This window comes from Rhea pennata, chromosome 5 (assembly GCF_028389875.1).
Source record: "Rhea pennata isolate bPtePen1 chromosome 5, bPtePen1.pri, whole genome shotgun sequence".
Classification (NCBI taxonomy): Eukaryota; Metazoa; Chordata; class Aves; order Rheiformes; family Rheidae; genus Rhea; species Rhea pennata.
In genome coordinates, this window is record NC_084667.1 from 64251205 (window position 1) to 64270014 (window position 18810).

An 18810-nucleotide genomic window follows, 5' to 3' on the forward strand; every position below is an offset into this window, starting at 1 on the left:
GTGATGGTAACGAAGACCTATTTTCTGTTTGTGTAGTGCAAGCAGATTACAGGCAGAGTAGGGGGTGTTACGGGGCACAAGAACACTTGCAAGTCCGCAGGGAGAGCTATTCACCCAGGGACCCATGTCTCTGCAGTCCCACTCCAACTACCATGTTGCCTCTGACCTTTTTCCAGGCAGGAAAAATAGGTTGCGCTGGCTTCTCTCTGCTTTCCCCTCTTCCAAAAACTCACCTCAAGTGAAGGCAAGAAGATGGAGGGGCCGAGGTGGGGACCCAAGCCCTCTTGTGGGAGACAGCCGGCCTTGGCAAACGGCCTCAATGAAGTAATCATCTTCAAATAATCCCCGGGTCCTCCAGGCGGCCAATCCCCACTACATTTTTGGCCACGTTCGTGACTACGTAGCTAGGACAATCATCTGCCAAAATCCAGTTTGGCTGCTTGAAACGATCTCTGCAGGAAAACAAAGGTTCCCACAACAGTCGGGGAAACCTAACACCTTACGGGGGAGCCTGGGAGCTTTGCTCGTTGCCACGGGGCGCTGGGAACAGCCGTGCTGCCGCAGGGAGAGGGGCTGCCAGCACCCACCTGCTGAGAGCTGCAAGCACGCAGCATCACCGAGAGCACCGCTCTTGGTGCTCTCTTGGCCACCTGCCCTCCTGGCTACCAGCCTACAGCCCCATGAGCAGCCCAGCTCGGTGGCTGTGACGGGGATGCTCCCCGGCAGAGCCGGCTGCCAGCGCTCGGCATGTCACGTGTTAGCCGTCATCTCCAGCCAGGCCACCTGGACGTCTAATGATGGTGTAAAAAGTGTCCTGACCTTGGCTCTGAGCAAACGGGCGCCCAACACGGACTCACCGAGCAGCAGGGGGGTTTACACTCAGCCTGGTGGCACCGTCAAGGGGAACAGTCCTACAGAGGCTGCTTCAAACGGGGCGAGAATGAAACGGGCAGTTCTGCAAATGGCTAAACGGTTTTCTTACCCTCTCGCAGGAACGCAGCGCTTCCAGCATGAACTGGACCAAGCAAGGAAAAGGTGCGGCCTGCTACAAAGCAAAACCACTGTCCAGGCGCTAGGAAAGCACCCTGCAATCGCAGGGAGCCAGCGTGCTTTTTGTGGCTAGCTGTATGGTCGCTCAGAGCTTCCCACCACAGGATTTTGCAAAGAAACACCTGCTAGGCCAGCGGTAATCCCGGCAACAAGCGTGTCCGCTCTCACGCGCAGCCTGCAGAAAGCCATTCAGGTTGTCGGGAAGACGTTGTAATCCTGCCTCGCACTCTGCAGCTGCTCAGAGTCACAGAAAAAGTGTTTGGGGGCTGATCAGCCACTGGTCAAAAACCAGGGTGTAATTTATATTTATGAGTCTAATGGAAAGGCACAAATTACACAGCAACTGCTCACAGGGCTGAAGGAATACCTTTCTGCTTGTCTTGAAAAGGCTAGGAAACGTGAACCATAATATTCTGAAAACTATTTGTTTTCCCAGGAAACATAAATCATTTCAGCAGCTCTTTTTTAGAGTTTTCAGTTTAGCCCAGGTAGGATCATAAGTGTCACCAAGAGTGAGGACGGGAGCGGGATCCGGGCCAACTGCAAACAGCTGACCACTGCCAAGATGCCGTGCTGTCCCGTGCCACCCCTCTTCTGTGCCACCTACTGATGGTGCTGGGTGGCACCTGAGGTGGCTCGTGGAGACGCACGGCTCCATGCGTACGCCCCCAATGACGGAGCCCTCAATGCCAAGTGTCCAGGCAGTTCCACAGGATGCTCAAAGCTGTTAGCATGTGCAAAAGCCATTCAAATTACTATTCAAAAGAGAAGCACAAGCTGGTGTTAAGAGTGCGACTGTCAGACCGCAGCGGGCCAAAATCCCACCCGGCTTAGCAGCCCTGACACAGCTGCTACCAGATGCTCGGGGTGAGTGTGCGCACACCCCTCCGCTGGTACACACCACCAGATACAGCGTACCGTCTACACGCACCATGAAGGCGAGATAGCACGTACGGATGGCAAAGGCAATTAAAAAGGAGGAAGGGGAAGTTGCAAGTCCCTGGGGTGCCGGTGTACATCTGCCAACCCATCCTGTCGGAGGCTAGGAGCCGGTCCTAGGCTCTGCCACAATTCTGATTTCCAGCACGTGAAAGCACCAGATAAGGCCTATTAAGGCTACGGACAAAGATTTTTTGAGTGCCATGAGACCTCCCCCCCGCCCCGATGTTATCCCCTGTTAGGGGCTGCCCTGAGCACGTCCTCGCCTCTCGCTTCTCGCCATGGTCCTGTGGTCCCAGGCCACTGCCACCTCCATGGTGCCCATCCCGCATTAACAGGACCTCTCTGCTGCCCAACAGCAGCGAGTCATTACCCTCCGCTTGACCCATCTGCCAGCATCATCCAAGGAAAGGAAAAGACATCACTGGAGGTCTTCTCACCACCCCAGGATCATAACCACCTCTTACAGGTAGCATCCTTCTCCAGCCATGGCTCCCAGCGGAGATACCAAGCCCTGGGAAGTGTTATGAGATCCCCCAGCTGCCTCTCACCACGGGGCTCGGCACCAAGAGCTGAGCAGCTATGACCAGCAGCAAACGTCTCCTGCATCCCTCCTGTGTCGCCGGTTCCTGACCCAAGACCTACGGCGGGCTGGTGAGAAATGAGGTGGAAATGAAGTCGGGCAGTGTGGTCACTTCAGCTGGGACAGCTCGACCCGCTGCACCTGGGGCTCGGCTCCCGCCGGGGCCGGGGCAGCGTCTGCCCCGTGTCGGAGAGCCTTCCGGTACGGACACACGGACACAAACACCTGCATCCCGGCGCGAGGTGGGGTATTGCCGGGAGAGAGGGAACTGCTGTTTGTAGAGGCCTGAAAGGAAGCAGTGGAGCAAAAAAGGTCTCCGGAGGAGGGGCCGGGAGGGGGAGGCCGAACAACAAAATTGGCTAAACTGCTCATTTATAATTAACGTGCTGAATTATAAATACTTCCCTTTGCTCAGCTCCCTCGGGCTCTTGCATTTCCTCCCTCAACCCCCCGGTCTGAAGAGCGGTCGCAATTAAGTGCGGCAGAACCTCATTAAGTCACAGGAGCGGCCGGGCAGCCTCGCTGCAAAGCAACTTCCCATGCAAAGGAGGGAGGCACAATAAAGCAGCCAAAGATCAGGGTACCGGCTTCCTCGGCCTCACTGCAGGTCGTTGCTTCGCAGTAATTACCGAGGCTAATGGCCTACAGCACACCGACAAGCGTCCTTCAGCAGGATTTGGTAGCAATATAGAAGCCCCCGTAACAAAAAGGAGAGCCGGGAGGGAAGTGAGTCATGAGCCTCCGCTCCCAACCAGGATGAGGGAGGATCCTCTCTCCGTGCATCGTTTAATGGGGAGAGCCGGCAGGAAATTTTCCCAGCGCCCATCCGCACGCAGGGAGCTGAGCCTCGAATTTTTGCAGCACGAGCTGGTGAAGGGAGGGTGCTTTGCCCCCTCCTTCTCCCTCCCCGCTCCAGCCCTGGAATAGGATCCTTTTCTGCTGAGCTGGTTAATGCAAAGGAGATTTGCAGAGCACCTTCACCAGCAAACAGTAAATGATGACTTAGGTCTTTGCTTTGTCTAGTCTTTTTTCTTAAAAAATGCAGAAACGAGGGCTGATCCGAATCCAGGACTGACAGCCCGATGTCATGCTGTGGTTTACTACGAGCTACTATTTTAGAGGCAGTCACTAGCAGCGGCTTACTGTAATTATACACTGCAAAGACCGATATCCCTTTTCATTTGTAACATTTGCATCAAAATCACTCTCCGTGTTCCGGGAAACAGCCCCGATGAGCTGTCACACACCGGCTTTTGTTGCAAAAATCAGCAAAGGCCAAAGCTATCCAGCCAACGCCGCTCCTTCTCCTCCCCTTCGCCCCCTTCATTTCCCACCCGCTCCCTCCGCAACCACTTTTTTTGCTTCCAGTGACCTGGCAAAAAATACAAACCGAATCAGCTCCGATCCAAGCGAGCCCCAGCGCCACTGTGCCCTCTTTCCGCCCTCTCCCAGCCCCGGCCCTCCAGCTGTCCGCTCGCTGCGTGCGCAGTATTGATGGATACCGCGGTCGGGAGGTTTCGCACCACCACGGGCGTCGCGGGGAAGCGCTGCGGCGGCATAAGCCTGATTAACGAGCTCGGTCCCTTCCGTCGGCTTTGGGTGCCTCAGGGAAAGCAGCACAGATACAAGATGCTTCATCAACACCAGTTTTTCCAAGCAAAGGTCACCAGCATGCCAGCTCTGGCAGGCGCACCCCGGCTTGGTAGTGGGCTACGTAGCAGAGGAAACACAAACTGGAGCTATCGCTTTTGCTGGAGCAATGCAGTCGTGATCCTGTACTTTACGCCCATCATCACCGGGTAATTTGTTCATGTCTCCCCTAATCCACCCTTCGTTATCCTAACGAACTCCGATCCCACCACAGCCAACTGAAGAGGACAGTTCTCCAGCAAGTCCCTGCAGAAGAGCTGCGTATCCTTCCCGCTGGACAACCCAGGGCTCCTCTCCAGGAGATATGAAGCTACCCAGCACTGCTGTGCCTTGGTGACAAACCTAACGCAGCCACAGCCTGCTTGCCAATCCATCTCGAGTGTCATCCACCACGTAATTTAGAGGATTCTGGTTCACACTGCCTGAACTGTTCCTCTTGCGGGTGCTCTCTCCCTCAGCTCTTCCCAGGGACCTTCCTGTAAGCACGGGACAGCAGCACAGAAGAGCAGCAGCAATATGAAAGCAATTTGCAGACCAGTTTCAGATGAGTTTGCTTACAGTTAAGGTATCCACACCTGAATTAGCAACAGTTCATCTACATGAGCTCCAGCCTCGCTGATCACCAGAAACGCAGCCGGAGGGAGCAATACACTCTCCTACTCCCAGCAAGCTCCCACCACAGCGGGGAAAAAGACATCCATTAAGTTCCTCTGAGTTTTGTTGCAGCCACTTTGCTTCCAAATCAAACTTCTGGCAATGCTTTTCAGACATGCAGCCCCAACATGACACAGAGCATTGCTTTCAGATGATGTCTCCGTCTGATCCAATGACCTCCTTCTCGCAAGCACAGCGCCTGCAGCCCGTGGTGGCGGTGATGGATCTGGAGTTGTTTTGGGATAATTGCGCCCTGGAGTATGGTTGGCCTGGTTACCCAAACATTTGATGTCTGAATACACTGGGTTAAGTCCATAAGGTCTCTTTTGCAGGGCGAAACCAAGTCAGAAGGCCAGAAAGAAAAGACCAGCTTGCAATAGCCAACTCCAAGCAAACACATGAGAGCCATTAAGTGACCATGCCAGAACTTTGATGGTTTACCTCTCTCTTGGGACAACCTGCAAGGCTGAATTGGACCAAGAGAACTTCAAACCTAAAGCAAGAGAGTTATATTAAATGTTTAAAAAGAAACTCTCTCGAGGGGAGACAAGAACTAGACAGACATCAGCACCTGCTGTGGTGTCTGGGATAATCAGGATGGCCTTCACTCTCCATAGAGAACCAAGCATGAGCTACACCTAACACCGTTAAATCCCCTTTCTTCTAGAAATTGTACTTCTGCTGCAAAAATAGAAACTAAACCAGGATGCACCTACCCTTGCACTCCTTCATGATGATATCCCAAAGCTTGGCAGCAACCAAGGTGAATTATCCTCCAAGGTTGCCCTGAAACTCAATGAGCCAACGGTGAGAGATGCCCCCCAAAAGACACACACCAGCAAACTGATGGGATTAAACAGTTCAGTCATTTTCATATACTTGCCACTGAGCTCCTATCCTGTTTTTTCTTTTTTTTTGTGTGTGCGGCTTCCCGATTACATTTTAACTTTGCACAGTATTCCTCGCCTCTCCTTGTTGCTCTGTAAAAGCACCACAAGGCAAAACTCATGGAAACTCGCAGTCCACTGAGCTTCTGCAAACTCAAAACTCCCCAGGAGCACTATTTTCTCCCACCCTCCCTGCCCCCAGGCTTTCAGGGATAATCAACTTGGATGTTGTTTATAAGGTTAAAAACTGCAGCAGGCAGCAGCATAGATGATTTTTCAAACTGACAGCTTTGCAGGCTCCGCAGGAGGTTGAAAGCTAGCACAGGTCCACGGGCACGGATGAGTTTTTGCCAGGTTAACGCTGGCAGATGTTTTGGCCCATCGTAGCCCTTGGGACATCTCTCTTCCCTCCAGCCACTGGGCTTGCAGAGGTATCCACAGAACAAAAAATAAACGCAACTAATGAGAGTTCCCCGCGCTCTGCCAAACCCTCGTGAAGCGATCCTGCTAGCAGCATCTCCAGTTGCTGAGGAGGGCTGTAATTTAACAGGATTCTCCCTCCGTTGAGATCTCAGGGTCCAAACCATCCCACTACAGCACGGACTAGTCCGTTTTTTCTTACGCTCACACGTCCTACACCTCTCCTCTACAAACACACATGCACTCATACACTTTTCCCAGGGTTTAAAAATTATGCTAACAATAAGCAACTATAGCATGACCAGATGCCTCTCATAGTCAGATGGCTCATTGTTTAAAAAGCCTCAGTCTAAAATCCCCAAAGATTGCGAACAGATGCAATTTTTGGCTGGAGGCTGAGAAAAACCTTGCTGAAACAAAAGTGTGTTGTGATTGGAACTAAAAAGGGAATTACCTTTAAAGATAAAAACTAAAAACATTTCCTTTTGAAAACTACCCCCAGCCATGCAAACAGCCTGTTTTCTTTCCTATTCAGTGAAAAGAGTAAAAATGTCAGCCAGAGAAAATTATATCTGACATGATATTTCAACCTGCTGTTGCAACAACTGCAGGTACATTCGGGATCCGCAAAGAGGCCGTGAAGCACTCCTCATTCAACCCAGATGACTGGGAAGGGCAAACTGCCAGACTATTTTTTCCTCTTCCCCTTGTATGTCATCCCTGTCAGTTTTTGCTCTTAGTTCAGATAGAGCAGCAAAAAAAAAAAAAAAAAAAAAAAAAAAAGGAAAAAAAAAAAAGAAAGTGTTTTTACGTGAAGGAAAGGCCCATGAAAGAGCCACAGGACAAAGGTGCAAGCAGAGCAGGGAGCTGGAAAGCGAAGATCTCTGGAGAGAGATGGTGGAAGGCACAGTTAGACAGGAAAGAGGCCATCTGGCTGGGAAAAATAATATCATTTCAGAATCATCACTCACTTCCCTATTTATCACTTTTTTTTCCTCCATTTGCCCCACAAACACACCATTGCTGCCTTCTCACAACACAAAGAAGCCCAGATTTATATCCTATGCCTGAGAAAATTTCAGATGGAAAGCTAAGTTTTGCTTGCACAGGGATATAATATGGAACAGAGATACGCACCCCAGCATTAGCTAGGCTAGCAGGTTTCCAACGTGATCTTAAAGAATGCAACATCATCTGTCATCTCTGCAGGTCGTTTTTTCATCCCTGCACCGCTTCTGCTCTGATTTTACAAATGTTCCATGCAAGCAGAGGGTTCAGCTTAACAAAAAGGGGTGTGGGGGGGGAGAGAGTCAGACTCTGTATTTGCTTAAGCTGATCTTAGCTACCGATCCATTCCACAGGGTTATTTATGATGAGCGTCTGCCTGAATACCACCATATCCCCCTGTATTTTGAGGATTGTAAAAATCACCCAGAGAGTTCCACCTATAACTTGAAGCTACCTACGTCAGCTGGCAAGAGCCAAACCTCCTGCCATTAAGAGGTGCTGCTGAATAAGCATAACGTGTTATTTATTAACTTACTCTGGAACTCGGACTCAGCTTGAGAAAGGCCATCCTGAGTCACCCTCCCTTCCACGGAAGTAAGCCCATTCCCTCCAGCCCGAACTCCCAGCCAAGGAAACTTTAAACCGGGAATCCTCCTGCTTCCTCCCCACACTTCACAGTAATATCCCTTCCTGAAGAGTGAGACCAGCAGAAAATAAAGTACTTTTGGATGAAGTATAAAACAAGTCATCATCTTTCTTGTTTCCTTATTTTATTATAGCCCTAGAGGGGGGCTGACAACTTCAAAGGTCTCTCCAATAATCTTAAATCTCTCCCCTGATCAGTGCTGCACAGCTCCTGTACTTAACGAGGACTTCACTTCCTGCTTCGGTCACTGTCGAGCAAGGCTCCATCACAAGGCGCGTTTTATGTGTCTAGACCCCACAGCATCACAGGATAATTGAAGTGGGAAGAGAGCTCAGGACGTCTCCATCCCACCTCCTGCTCCAAGCAGGGTCAGCTCTGAGATCGCACCACGCTGCTCCGGGCTTTGGCCAACTTCACGTAGCAGTTGCACAGCGTTTCTCGTTGCAATGCTGTTTCTGTGGGCCAGGACAAAAGCAGGCTCTCACACAGTAAAGAAAAGAGGACACGAGGCTGCAGGGCAAAGCAATGCCTTCCAGAAAAGGAAGTAAGTTTTCAGAACAGTTGGGTTTATGTTATTTCCTCTTGACAAGCATGACAGAGGCCAGGTGCTGCTAGATATGGCTGAGAATGTGCTGCCTGGCCAGGACAGCCCAGCACAATAATGACTCATTTTGGTAATCTTTTAGCAAATCCTGCCTCTCGCGAAAATATACGTAGTAAAATATACAGCAGTTAGAATGCACTTGGTAAAGTTGACCCAAAAAAGCCAGCAATGCCAGTGATGAAGGAGAAGTGCCAGAGAGCAGCTGATATGGGAGGACCAAAGGAACAGGCATCTCCTCCCAAAGCAAGGGCACTGATGCCAGCTCATGCCAGCACTTGGCAAGACTCCCTGTAACATCACGTCCAGTCTCCTCTGTCACAGACAGATGTGCCACACAACCCCTTTCAAAACCTGGCACGTTTTTTAAAATGGGAACAAGCAGGCTGCTCCCAGGACCAGATCTCCCCTTCACTTTAGGATGAAGGGGACAAAGGTTTCACAGAACGAGAGCGGAGAAAAAATGTTGGCATTAGGTCCTGGTCTGCAGCCTTGCTGGTCTCCTAAACGAAGGCAACTGCTGTTCACTCCAGGTCCTGGTGAGCACGTCCCCATCCTGCCAAACACGTCAGTCTCTCCGGGGCTCCAACATGCCCTGCTGTGAGCTGCAACAAGGTTTAAAAAGATATTCGGATGCTTTCTGTTTTGCCTGCCTTTGCCTTTGATGAAGGTACCCCAAACCTCAGAACAGCTAAGGGACAGGATAGTTTCTGCTTGAGCCCAGAGCAAGGATCCCAAGGCCTGGAAATCCTGTGTCATGATGCTGACTAAGGGGAAAACTGCTCCCCAGTGCAACCAAGGAGATGGGGTGGGAGGATAGTGTTCAGAAGTGCTAGTTGGCTCCCAGTAGGGTGGTGAAACTTTATTTAGGGTGTTTAATCAGTAGTATCCACAGAGAAAACATTGAGAATGTTTTAATGTGTTAGAATATCTGCAAATCTGGGAATGTCATAAAACCCACCCAATCAGGCATGGGATTCCCTGGCTGTGCATGCTATGGCAACAACATCAGATATTCTGGAGCCTGGCAAAGCTAGTTTTCTGGGAAATCCCCAGAAGAAGGCCAGGCAGTGAGTATGTGTGCAGAGCTGCGCTGCAGTCCTGCTTCTCACTGCTCTTGCTGGGGGCTCACGGCCACCGATCTCTCTGACTGCCACCAGGATCACCCTGGAACACTGTGGCCAGCAAGACAGAGGGGAAGGAGAAGATGGGAAAAAGCTGAACACTGGGAATGCTCCAAACTGGGACTTTCTGACTCCACGTCAGACTGAAGCACTCCTACTTTAACAGCTTGTTTCCAAAAAGAGCCAAAATTGGCAGCAGAGGAAAGACAAGAACTGCTCGGGGGACAATTCTGGACCATTGGCAAGCCATGCCTAAAGCTGAGGTCAGCCTTCTCCAACCCCTTGGGGAGCCAGTAGGCTAAACTAGGTGTTAAGAGCTCACAGACATTTCAAGTAACAACTCGCTATTAAACACAGACAGGCCAAAGCATTTTGGTGTATCCTGAACTTCTTGAATCACGTAACACAGCCATAGCCTCTCCAGCTGTAGCTGAAGCAGTGAGGTAGGACCCCCAACCTTATCTCCAGCAATACTGCCATTGCCAAAACCCAATAATTACTCTCAGCTAGAGAAGTCCAACCTCTCACTTTGGTGCCAAACGTTACAGGTTACAGGCTATGCTGTGGGTGGTTTGTACTCAATAAAACAAAGAGGTACACAAGTAAGATTTCCTATAAGCTGCTGATAGCCTCCAATGTTTCTTTTGTGTGACGGTTCTTAAACCACGTTCATCACGTGTAAGCATGACTGCCTAGAGCCTGCCCATACACAGAAGTGGCTTCTAATGCACGTGACTTCTGGTTTCCTAGATACGCTACCTGCTAAAGCATCTGTTTATACAGCTTCACTCAATTTTAGCTGAAAAGCAGGACAAGAGCATCTGTCTCCCCTGCAAAACCCCTACCAGCAAACCTCCTTTAAAGCAAACAGCAATGCAAAAGCTCTGCAGCTGGCTGAGACGCTTTCATAAGCAGGGCAGGAGGGGCTGAAAGCAACCAGAGTAACGAGGACTGTGGGGTAGGAAAGCAGTACCCAGGATTCAGCCTTGGATGGGTGCGTGATCCAGATACTTCAGAGAATGATGTGAGAGGAGCAGGGGGCTTCTGCAGCTCCTTCTCTTAAAACCACCAGAAATCATCTTGATTTTTAAAGAGTTGCAGTGCCTGTGTGAGTGCGAGTAAGACCCGAACCAGAGAAAAGTGGGAACATTGGTCCCATCTAAACTCTTCCCCAGGAGATTAGATAGCACATAATCTCCATGCACAATAATAATTACATGGCTCTGCTTGATTTAGGTCTCTATTGTCTCTGCTTATCCAGACACACTGGAGTATGGCTACACTTATCCTAGAGGCAGTGACGAACCAGCATCTTCTGCCCATTTTCTTGTTGATTAAGAACAGTGTCTGTAATTTGTTAATGTCTCTGCTCCCCTCCAATTTAAATCTCAGGCATGCCAGGCCTAAGGATAACAATAATACATGGATTTCAGGGGTATTTATGAGAGGCTTAAAACTTAATCCTACATGAGCAAGGTAAGCCTGCTCTTGGCCTAAAACAAGGCTGGAAAATCTGGTGCCATTGCTACAGCAGAAGAAAACAGGGATTAATAACAGTGAATGCACTTTGAGCAGGGCCAGGCAACCACGAGCATTTTGGAGCCAACTTCTGCAGAAAGATTACAAGGTTACAAGCCACAGCAGTGAAATAGGAAACTGTGGGCATTTCCCCCACCAGTGATCGAGAAGAAGTTCCAAGCTTCAGCTCCTGGTGCTCCTGAGCCATCACACACCTCGGCTTGCTTCAATCTCTTTGCTCTGTTTAGCACTTTTCTCCCTGTTTCCCCATTGCAGCAATTCCTGCAGGACCTCTGTGTCACCCAACACGGGAGGGAAAAATGAATCCCAGCACAGCTCGCAGTGGGTTAAACACAGCTCTGCAGCTCCCCAGGGCATGGACTCCTTGACAAACACACAGAGGGGGAAAATCCTCACTCCCTGAAAAATCAAGCTATTAAGGGGGTGGGCAAATACTAGCTAAATACAGACCTTGTTCTCATCTCCGCTAGCAACCTGCACTTGGAGATAAGGTCTGAGCTTTGATTTCAGGACAAAGGATAGTGAAGCTGCTACTGAAAGGGCTGAACAAGGGGCCCCTCCACGAGCGGCAAAGGGAGGCGATGCCTCTCCTGCGCTCAGGGCTGCCGTTCCAGCAGCCACCTCGGCCAACATCCTCTGCTGAGAGAGGAAGGGCTTGCAAACCCTCGGCGACGAATCCAGTGCTCCTGGGGCTCGGCTCAGCCTGAGCTGCGGCAGCGCCGTCGGCACCTTAGCGAGCGAGCGCTGTGCGCCCAGCACATCGGAGGCGCCTGGGGACAGGGCTGGGAAGCGAGAGCTAGAGTCCGTCACGTGCACTCGCAGGTCAGTGTGAGGAGCGAGTTCACACGCTGGTTAAGTCGCACACCTCCAGAAGCAAAATCCAGTGACCTGAGGAGGCTGCCGGGGAGACAGGGAAACAGGCGTTTCGACCGCTCTTAGCTGACTGTAAAAATTTAGCAAGCCGCTGTGCGCATGAAAAATAACCGTTTGGGTTTGAGAGAAGCCCTGTGGGCTGATGGCACTGTCCTCTGCGTGGTCACTGAACAGCCAGACTCCTCCTTCCCAGATGAACCGGCTAGGAGTCAGCAAGAGCCAGCTGAGCACCACCGTGGCAAACCCATCCAGAGGCCACACTGACTTTGGGATATTGGTCACCTGGGCTTTCATCCATCACCTGCGCTTTTATCCATCAGCAGAAATTCAAATCTCAATTCTCACCCTCTTTCTACAGGGGAATGCAACCATGCTCAGATGTAAGTGTATCTCTTTATTCACACACAATTTTTGGAAGGTGCCCGTGTGTTTTTTCATCTTTAGAAACACAGCAAGTAAGGACAACATCACATACACATTCCCCTGTCCCAGAAAATACAGGTTAACAGCTTTACAAGCAGATCAGTGACTCACATCAACCTTGGTCTTTTATCAGTGTAATTTCAATCATGTCCATGAACCTGGGAACCCTTCAGCACCGTAAGGGTGATACAATGTCATCCTAAAAGCAGCTCAGCTCACAAGATAGCTTCAATCTTGCTTGGACCATGCTCTCCTATCCCACCCTCAGTAACCTTTGCATTGCCACGCTACAGGAGAAGTTCCTGCTGGTTTGCTGCGGACAGCACATCTCCGCCAACTCTTTTTTGTTTTATGTCATTCTCAGAGAAAAGCGAACTGCAGCAGGAGAACAAAGAGGACGCCCAATTATATTTAAAAACAGCAAATTGGAAACCCAACCAAGAGCAATGCTTTCGCACAGCCTGTAATTAGGCCATGGAACTCACTGCCACAGGAAACTGTTGGAGAGCAAGCGGCATTGCTCATGCAGATAACAACACGTGCTGAAGCAAAACAGCAACTGCAACAGAAATTTGGAAGGGATGTTAAACCTCTGGTTTCACTCAGTCGCTAACTAATACAGAGTTGGACGGAGCCCAGTGCAGAAACGGATTGTTCTATCTCTCCCGAAAGAATTGGTGTTAACCACCATTAGCCGTGGGGCTACACAGCCCCTAGGAACTGCAACCGGATGAGCCCCGCACTTCTGCAACGCTAACCTCAGCTTCCGGTTCAAGCCAGCGAGCTCTCCTTACAAAACACAAAAGTTCTTTCAAGGGCGCCTGCCCTTGCAGAGGACCTGGACCAGGGCCCTGAACCACTCCCAGAGGTTTGGTAGAGTGACAGATCTCCATGTGGCCCCGCTTGCACCAGCGAGGCCGGGCAGGGAGAGGACCTGCCGCGCACGGCGCGTGCGTAACGCATTGGAAACGCCCGTGCCCGACAGCAGTGTGCAGGCATCGCTGCCCGCTGCTGCCGGGCTCAAGGTTGGCCATGACCACAAACCTCCTGCACGGCATGGGCAGCAGGAAAAGCACGGACACTGCTGACCAAGGGTGTCCACATGCACGGGGGCATCCCCCATAGCCTGATGTAGATGTCTCCTACATCTTAAAACCAGGGGGCTCAACAGGAACAGACATGAGTTTTGTAGATGTGAGTCTAAATATGTGGGATGGGCAGGGAGATCTTTCTGATCACCCTCCTCTCCCCAAGACCTCCCACACTCCAGGGAATCAATGTCCTTCTGTGAAGCCCCACATATCATTTGAAAAGCGCAACAGAAAGTCATGTCCCATTCTAATTCTTTCCTCCCTTCAATCTGGAAGGAACAAGCAAGGCAAACCCATGGCTTTTGAAACCAACACAGAGAAATCTCTTACTTTTTTCTTGCTGCAGTAGATCTGCCATTTCTTCTCTGCTGGCAGTGCAAACATAGCTTCTCTGTGCTTGTCTGTGAGGTCAAGTTCATCCTGAGGAGGGAAAAAAAACACAAAACATGCACCATGAGTACGGCCAACAGCAGTCGCGCAGGCACAACCCTCACTCCCAGATAAGTGATATAAATCAATGTGGGGCCCCGACACAGCAAGGTGATGGTCACAAAGCATCGCCTCTCACCCTACGGCTATTGATTTGTGCGGGTCAATAACACTAATTATCATCCTGTTATTACTGACCTCTCTCTGACTCTTGTGCTACAGCTGGCTGCCAGGAGCAAAAGGGCTGCAAACCTTTGCACGTAGTTCCTCCCTGAGAACGTCTTAATTACATTTAAAAAAGGTAAGTATTTTAGCAAGGACACCCATGAAGTCAAGCTCCCCATACGTTATAGCTGCCAGAAGGATAACTTTATGGAGAGAGTTAAGAGCTCCAGATGATGCATCACATCTAAGATAAGTAAAGGGAATAACAGTTCAGTTACGACCTTTCTTTTTCACCATCCAGAATAACTGCTTCATCACTGAGGACCCTGAGTACACTAAGCCATTTCCACCACTGATGCTCTTGTCATCAACCCCCACCCCCCGGCCACGGATGCAGCATGAGAGCTGCACCTACTGCAGCATGAATCAGCTCCGACTCCAAACCTTGGACTGAAAACACAAGGCGAGATCCCTGTTGTCTCTCAGACCCATTTTACAGGCAAAACAGGCAGCAGAGACACCAAGAGACCTGTCCAAGCCATGCAGGAAATCTGTGGTAGAATTAAAACCAGAAAGGGTATTTCCTATACCTCAATCTGCTGCTCTAGCAGAAGCCTTGGTGGAGTTGCAGTGACGTTGGGAGAAGCAACCGCCCTGGGCTCCTTGTCCGCCCCCGGGATGGAGCCAGACTGGTGCCTCCTCACCCCCTTTCCTCCCTTTGGCAGGCAGATGGGTTACCAGAGTCAGGCTTTGCTTTGCTTCAAGCCATCGAGCCACGTAACTCACACCAGAACTCACTTAACTACAGCAAATTGTTTTTGGTGTCAAGAGTTCTTTTTGGCTTTTGGTTTGTTTTACGATAGTTTAAAAACTAATACCCGCAGTTCAAAAAGAGACAAGCCCTCTCCGCTAAAACTGTGCTGCACGTTGCCTGGCAGGGATAAAGCTGTCTCCCGATTAAGACCTTTATTGGTTTAGGTGATTTTTCTTTAAAAGACGCATCCATTTTTGACTTTCCTGTCTCGGTTAGAACCGTGCCCTCCACTAGGATGCCCGAGTGTTATCAAAGCATCACTGCTTCCCGTAGCTGGATGTAGGTCAAAGCTTTTAGCAGGGAATGTACTAAATAAAACATTCAGACAGGGCTGCGAGGCTCATTTCAAAAGCCTACACTTCGATCCTACGCTCACAGACGTCTCTTAAAACAACCACCATTGATGACAACTCTTCTGCCAGAGGAGGCATTGACGCAGCACTGGGAGTGCTGGAGAGACCTGCTGCGGCCTCCATCCAGCTCATCACACCCAGTCAGTGGATTTAATCAGGAGAATCCCCACTAAAAATTACTCAATTAATTCTATCAACTAACAAAAAAAAAAAAAAAAAAAAAAAAAAAAACACCCACCCACGCAGAGACCCATTACAGTTTTCTGGTGTGAATAATACCAACTGAAGTGGCTATGGCCCTGCACGCCGGTAGCCACTGGTACTCCAATCAAAGAGACAGGCCCCATCTGGCAAAGGCTGAGCAAGATGCCTACGGGAAAGATGGGACTCTGCATCAACAAGCCCACAGGCCATGAAGAAATTCAGCTGGTCTAATTAAAGCTCATATTGCAACCAATTCGAATCAGTATCCAAGGAATGGAGCCCTCAGCTATCTTGTAAACCAAACCAAGGGCGCTCCAGCACAGCACACAGCAGCCAGGGGCTGCAGAGTCCTGAACATCTCGGAGAGGGAGCTGGCTGCAAATTCCCCTGTACAGCCATTTCAAATACTGGTTTCAGTTCCCAGTGAAATTACCCCTCCAACGAAAGGTGTCATGGAGGTTTTCCAATTACGTATGCTTGGAGGAGCTTTCCCTGTTTCTTGATATTTTTCTCTCGTATCAACCGACTCTTCAAATTGATGTGCAAACAGACTTTCCATGCCCACAAAATACAATTGACATTTGCGGAGCTTTGGAAGCAGAATTTCAGAGCAGCCACTACAATTTAAACACTTTTGCTGCCATAATATAGACTTAGAAATAAAGTGTGGCGTGAAGAAAGCTCGTTCTTTCTGCCTTTGTGCCACCGCGTCTATTCAGGCGATGAGCTGCTCAGACATCCAAACCCTCCTTCAGCCCCAACTTTGCATTTTCTGTGGGTCTAAAGCTACTCAACCTCACACAGCAACTAGCTACAATTTAGGCCATTTAAACATGGTTCTTTGGAAAAGAGCATTTGGGCATGTGAGGGAGGATGAGGGTCCCATGCTACTGCGGTAAGTGTCACCTCAGTCTGGCTGAAGATGCTGTCACTGTGACCCAGCTCCCCTGGCACGCGAATCTTGGATTCAGACATGAAAGCCACAGCGACACACATCTTTAGTTAGACTCTTAGAAAAATATTTATTGAAACTTTCAAAAAACCCACGTGCTAAAAACACTTGCACAGAACTGAAGACTTATTAACCAAGGAGAAATATAAACGGAGTGGAAGCCTAAGTAGGAGTAAGAATGAATAAAGCAGAAGAACATGTTAGATGTGGGTATATGACAACGTGCAAACACACCCGAAAAGGATGCAGAAAGCCTCACACAGTAAGTTTCACTGTGCCCAAGTTTGAACTTGTTCAGTCATCACAGCCCTGCATTACTCAGAAACACCTACCTAATGATATCTTCAGGATGCTTGGGAGAGGTGTTTAAATAAATACTGTGTGGCAACCAGTGAATATGAAAATCCTCACAATCAAACAGTGACTAATGACTGTTATTTCAAGCAGTAACAGCCCCTAACTGCAAAGAACCAGGTTTTTGCTGTTACTCAGGCGTGTGGAAATTCCTGCACCCACCTACAGCCTTGCTAGACTTGAGGAAACCCTTACAGTCACTGATGAGTACCTCAGCACTCAGCGGCCCCAAGCAGGCAGCTCAGAAATTATCTTCCAAACGTCAGAAGATCACCAGAGGACAAGAAGATCATTCACAGACAACAGTACAAACCCTGGTCTGCCAAAGCCTTTTGCAGTCGCACTGTGGAGTCATAACGCTGCAGAGAAGCTGTCTACAACCTCTAACCCATATGTGCCTTCAATTAATAATCATGAACTCAATTAGGTGATTCTAACTGGCAATTAATTTTATAGTCCATTTGCAAGCCAGGCACTCACACTGCTGCGTCTGACGGCAGTGGCTGTCCAAGGGGAAGAGTGAGAAGATAACGATGCAGTTTGGGTTCCCTCCCTCCCCGATGTGCACCCATTGCCCTCACCGCTCTACCCCTCCGCACCTGGCTGTCTCCCACGGCAAGCTTTGCCAACTTTGCCATTTTAAACATTCTTTTGGAATCAGGTCAAAGGCATAGAAAATAACAGCTTCATTTTGCTTCTAAAAGGAAGTCTCTGCCCAGAGTGTTTTTGCTGGAAGGAGATATGCTACTCTTAGATATTTATCCCATATAGTTAAACTATTAACCTTTAGATCCGGAAACATGTTTCCACATTAAATCTCCAGTTGAATATGATTTAAAAAACTCATAGTGAGGATCTCATTCTAACAGTTTATATGCTATTTCGAGGAGGTAAAACATATCCACATGATTTGCTTTGCTGATGGCTCACAGCTCTCTACCCAAGCCAAGCAAACTTCCTCTTCCTTCCGAGCGTAATACGAGCCTCTAGTGAATGCAATTACACATCATTCTCCTAAAGCTACCTTAGAAATACGTACTTTAGCTCAGAATGGTGCAAGTAAGATCCCAAGGGCCAAATCTGCATTTTCATCTTGCACCTACGTTTTTCCCTTGGAGGATGCAGAACCATTTTTTCGGTGGAGAGGTTCACAGGGTCTATACCTCCCCTGGAGCCAGCAACCAGACCGGTACGTGGAGCCCCAGCTGTGGTGGCATGACTGCGCAGGCTGGGGGGACTCCTCCAGGGCATGCTTGTGCAAGGCACCAGCACCAGCTCAGCATGGCCCAAAAGTTGGATCCCAAGCCTGGGGTATCACCCACGGCTGATCTGATGCAAATAAGGAATTCAGGGAGGGTGATTTAAAGCGCTGAGCCCCATCACTGGATGAGGCTAAGAGCCATAGGTATTGCCCCTTCCCTTCCCAGATGGAGCAGCAAATGCCTCTGACTTGTATGAAGCTGCTTTGGAAGGAGACAGAGGCACCACCGAGAGGACAACGGGGCAAAGTCTGGCAAGTAAAAACCATGTCAAGGAGCTCTCCTCTCCCGCGGCTTAGGGACAGGACTGTAGGACAGCTGAGCCCGAGCTGGAGAGCTCCTCCGAGCAGGTGTTACTTGGACGCTTTGCTGAAGCGCGCTTGCCAAAAACATCAAATCACAGCCCATTCCAGCAGTGACAGCATCGGCCAGGCACCAAGTCAGAAAACAACCCTGCATTGAGAAAAGCCTGGAAAGCAGGAGGCGGAGAAGACAAGGCGGGAGAGGAACAGAGCCTGACCTCACTGTAAAGAGAACTGCAAAGTTTGTAGTCAGCGCAATCTGTAACACGGCCTTTTAACGGCAAACCAAGATCAAACAGAAAAGTTGGGCTGGCGAGAGAAACGTCTGTCTCGCCCAGCAGAAAGGGCATGAAAGCGCAGCGCCGGCCCGTCGCAGACCCGCTCCCAGCCCGGCGCGGCGAGCTGGCCCCGGGCGTCAGGCACAGCGCGGTGGAGATCTCGGTGAGCGTCCTCCGCGCGCTCAAAGCCACTGAACTTTGATCAGGGAAAT

General features: G+C 49.8%; 1 protein-coding gene across 3 annotated transcripts in view; it reads right to left on the bottom strand.

Moving 5' to 3' along the window:
- The window catches only part of DAAM1 (dishevelled associated activator of morphogenesis 1), a 117475-nt gene that overhangs the window by 40326 nt on the left and 58339 nt on the right, over positions 1-18810 (bottom strand). For all 3 annotated transcript variants that reach the window (XM_062577405.1, XM_062577404.1, XM_062577406.1), the window contains exon 3: positions 13819-13908. In XM_062577405.1, coding sequence (XP_062433389.1) covers positions 13819-13908 — 90 coding nt within the window. The remainder of the gene's footprint in view (positions 1-13818; positions 13909-18810) is intronic.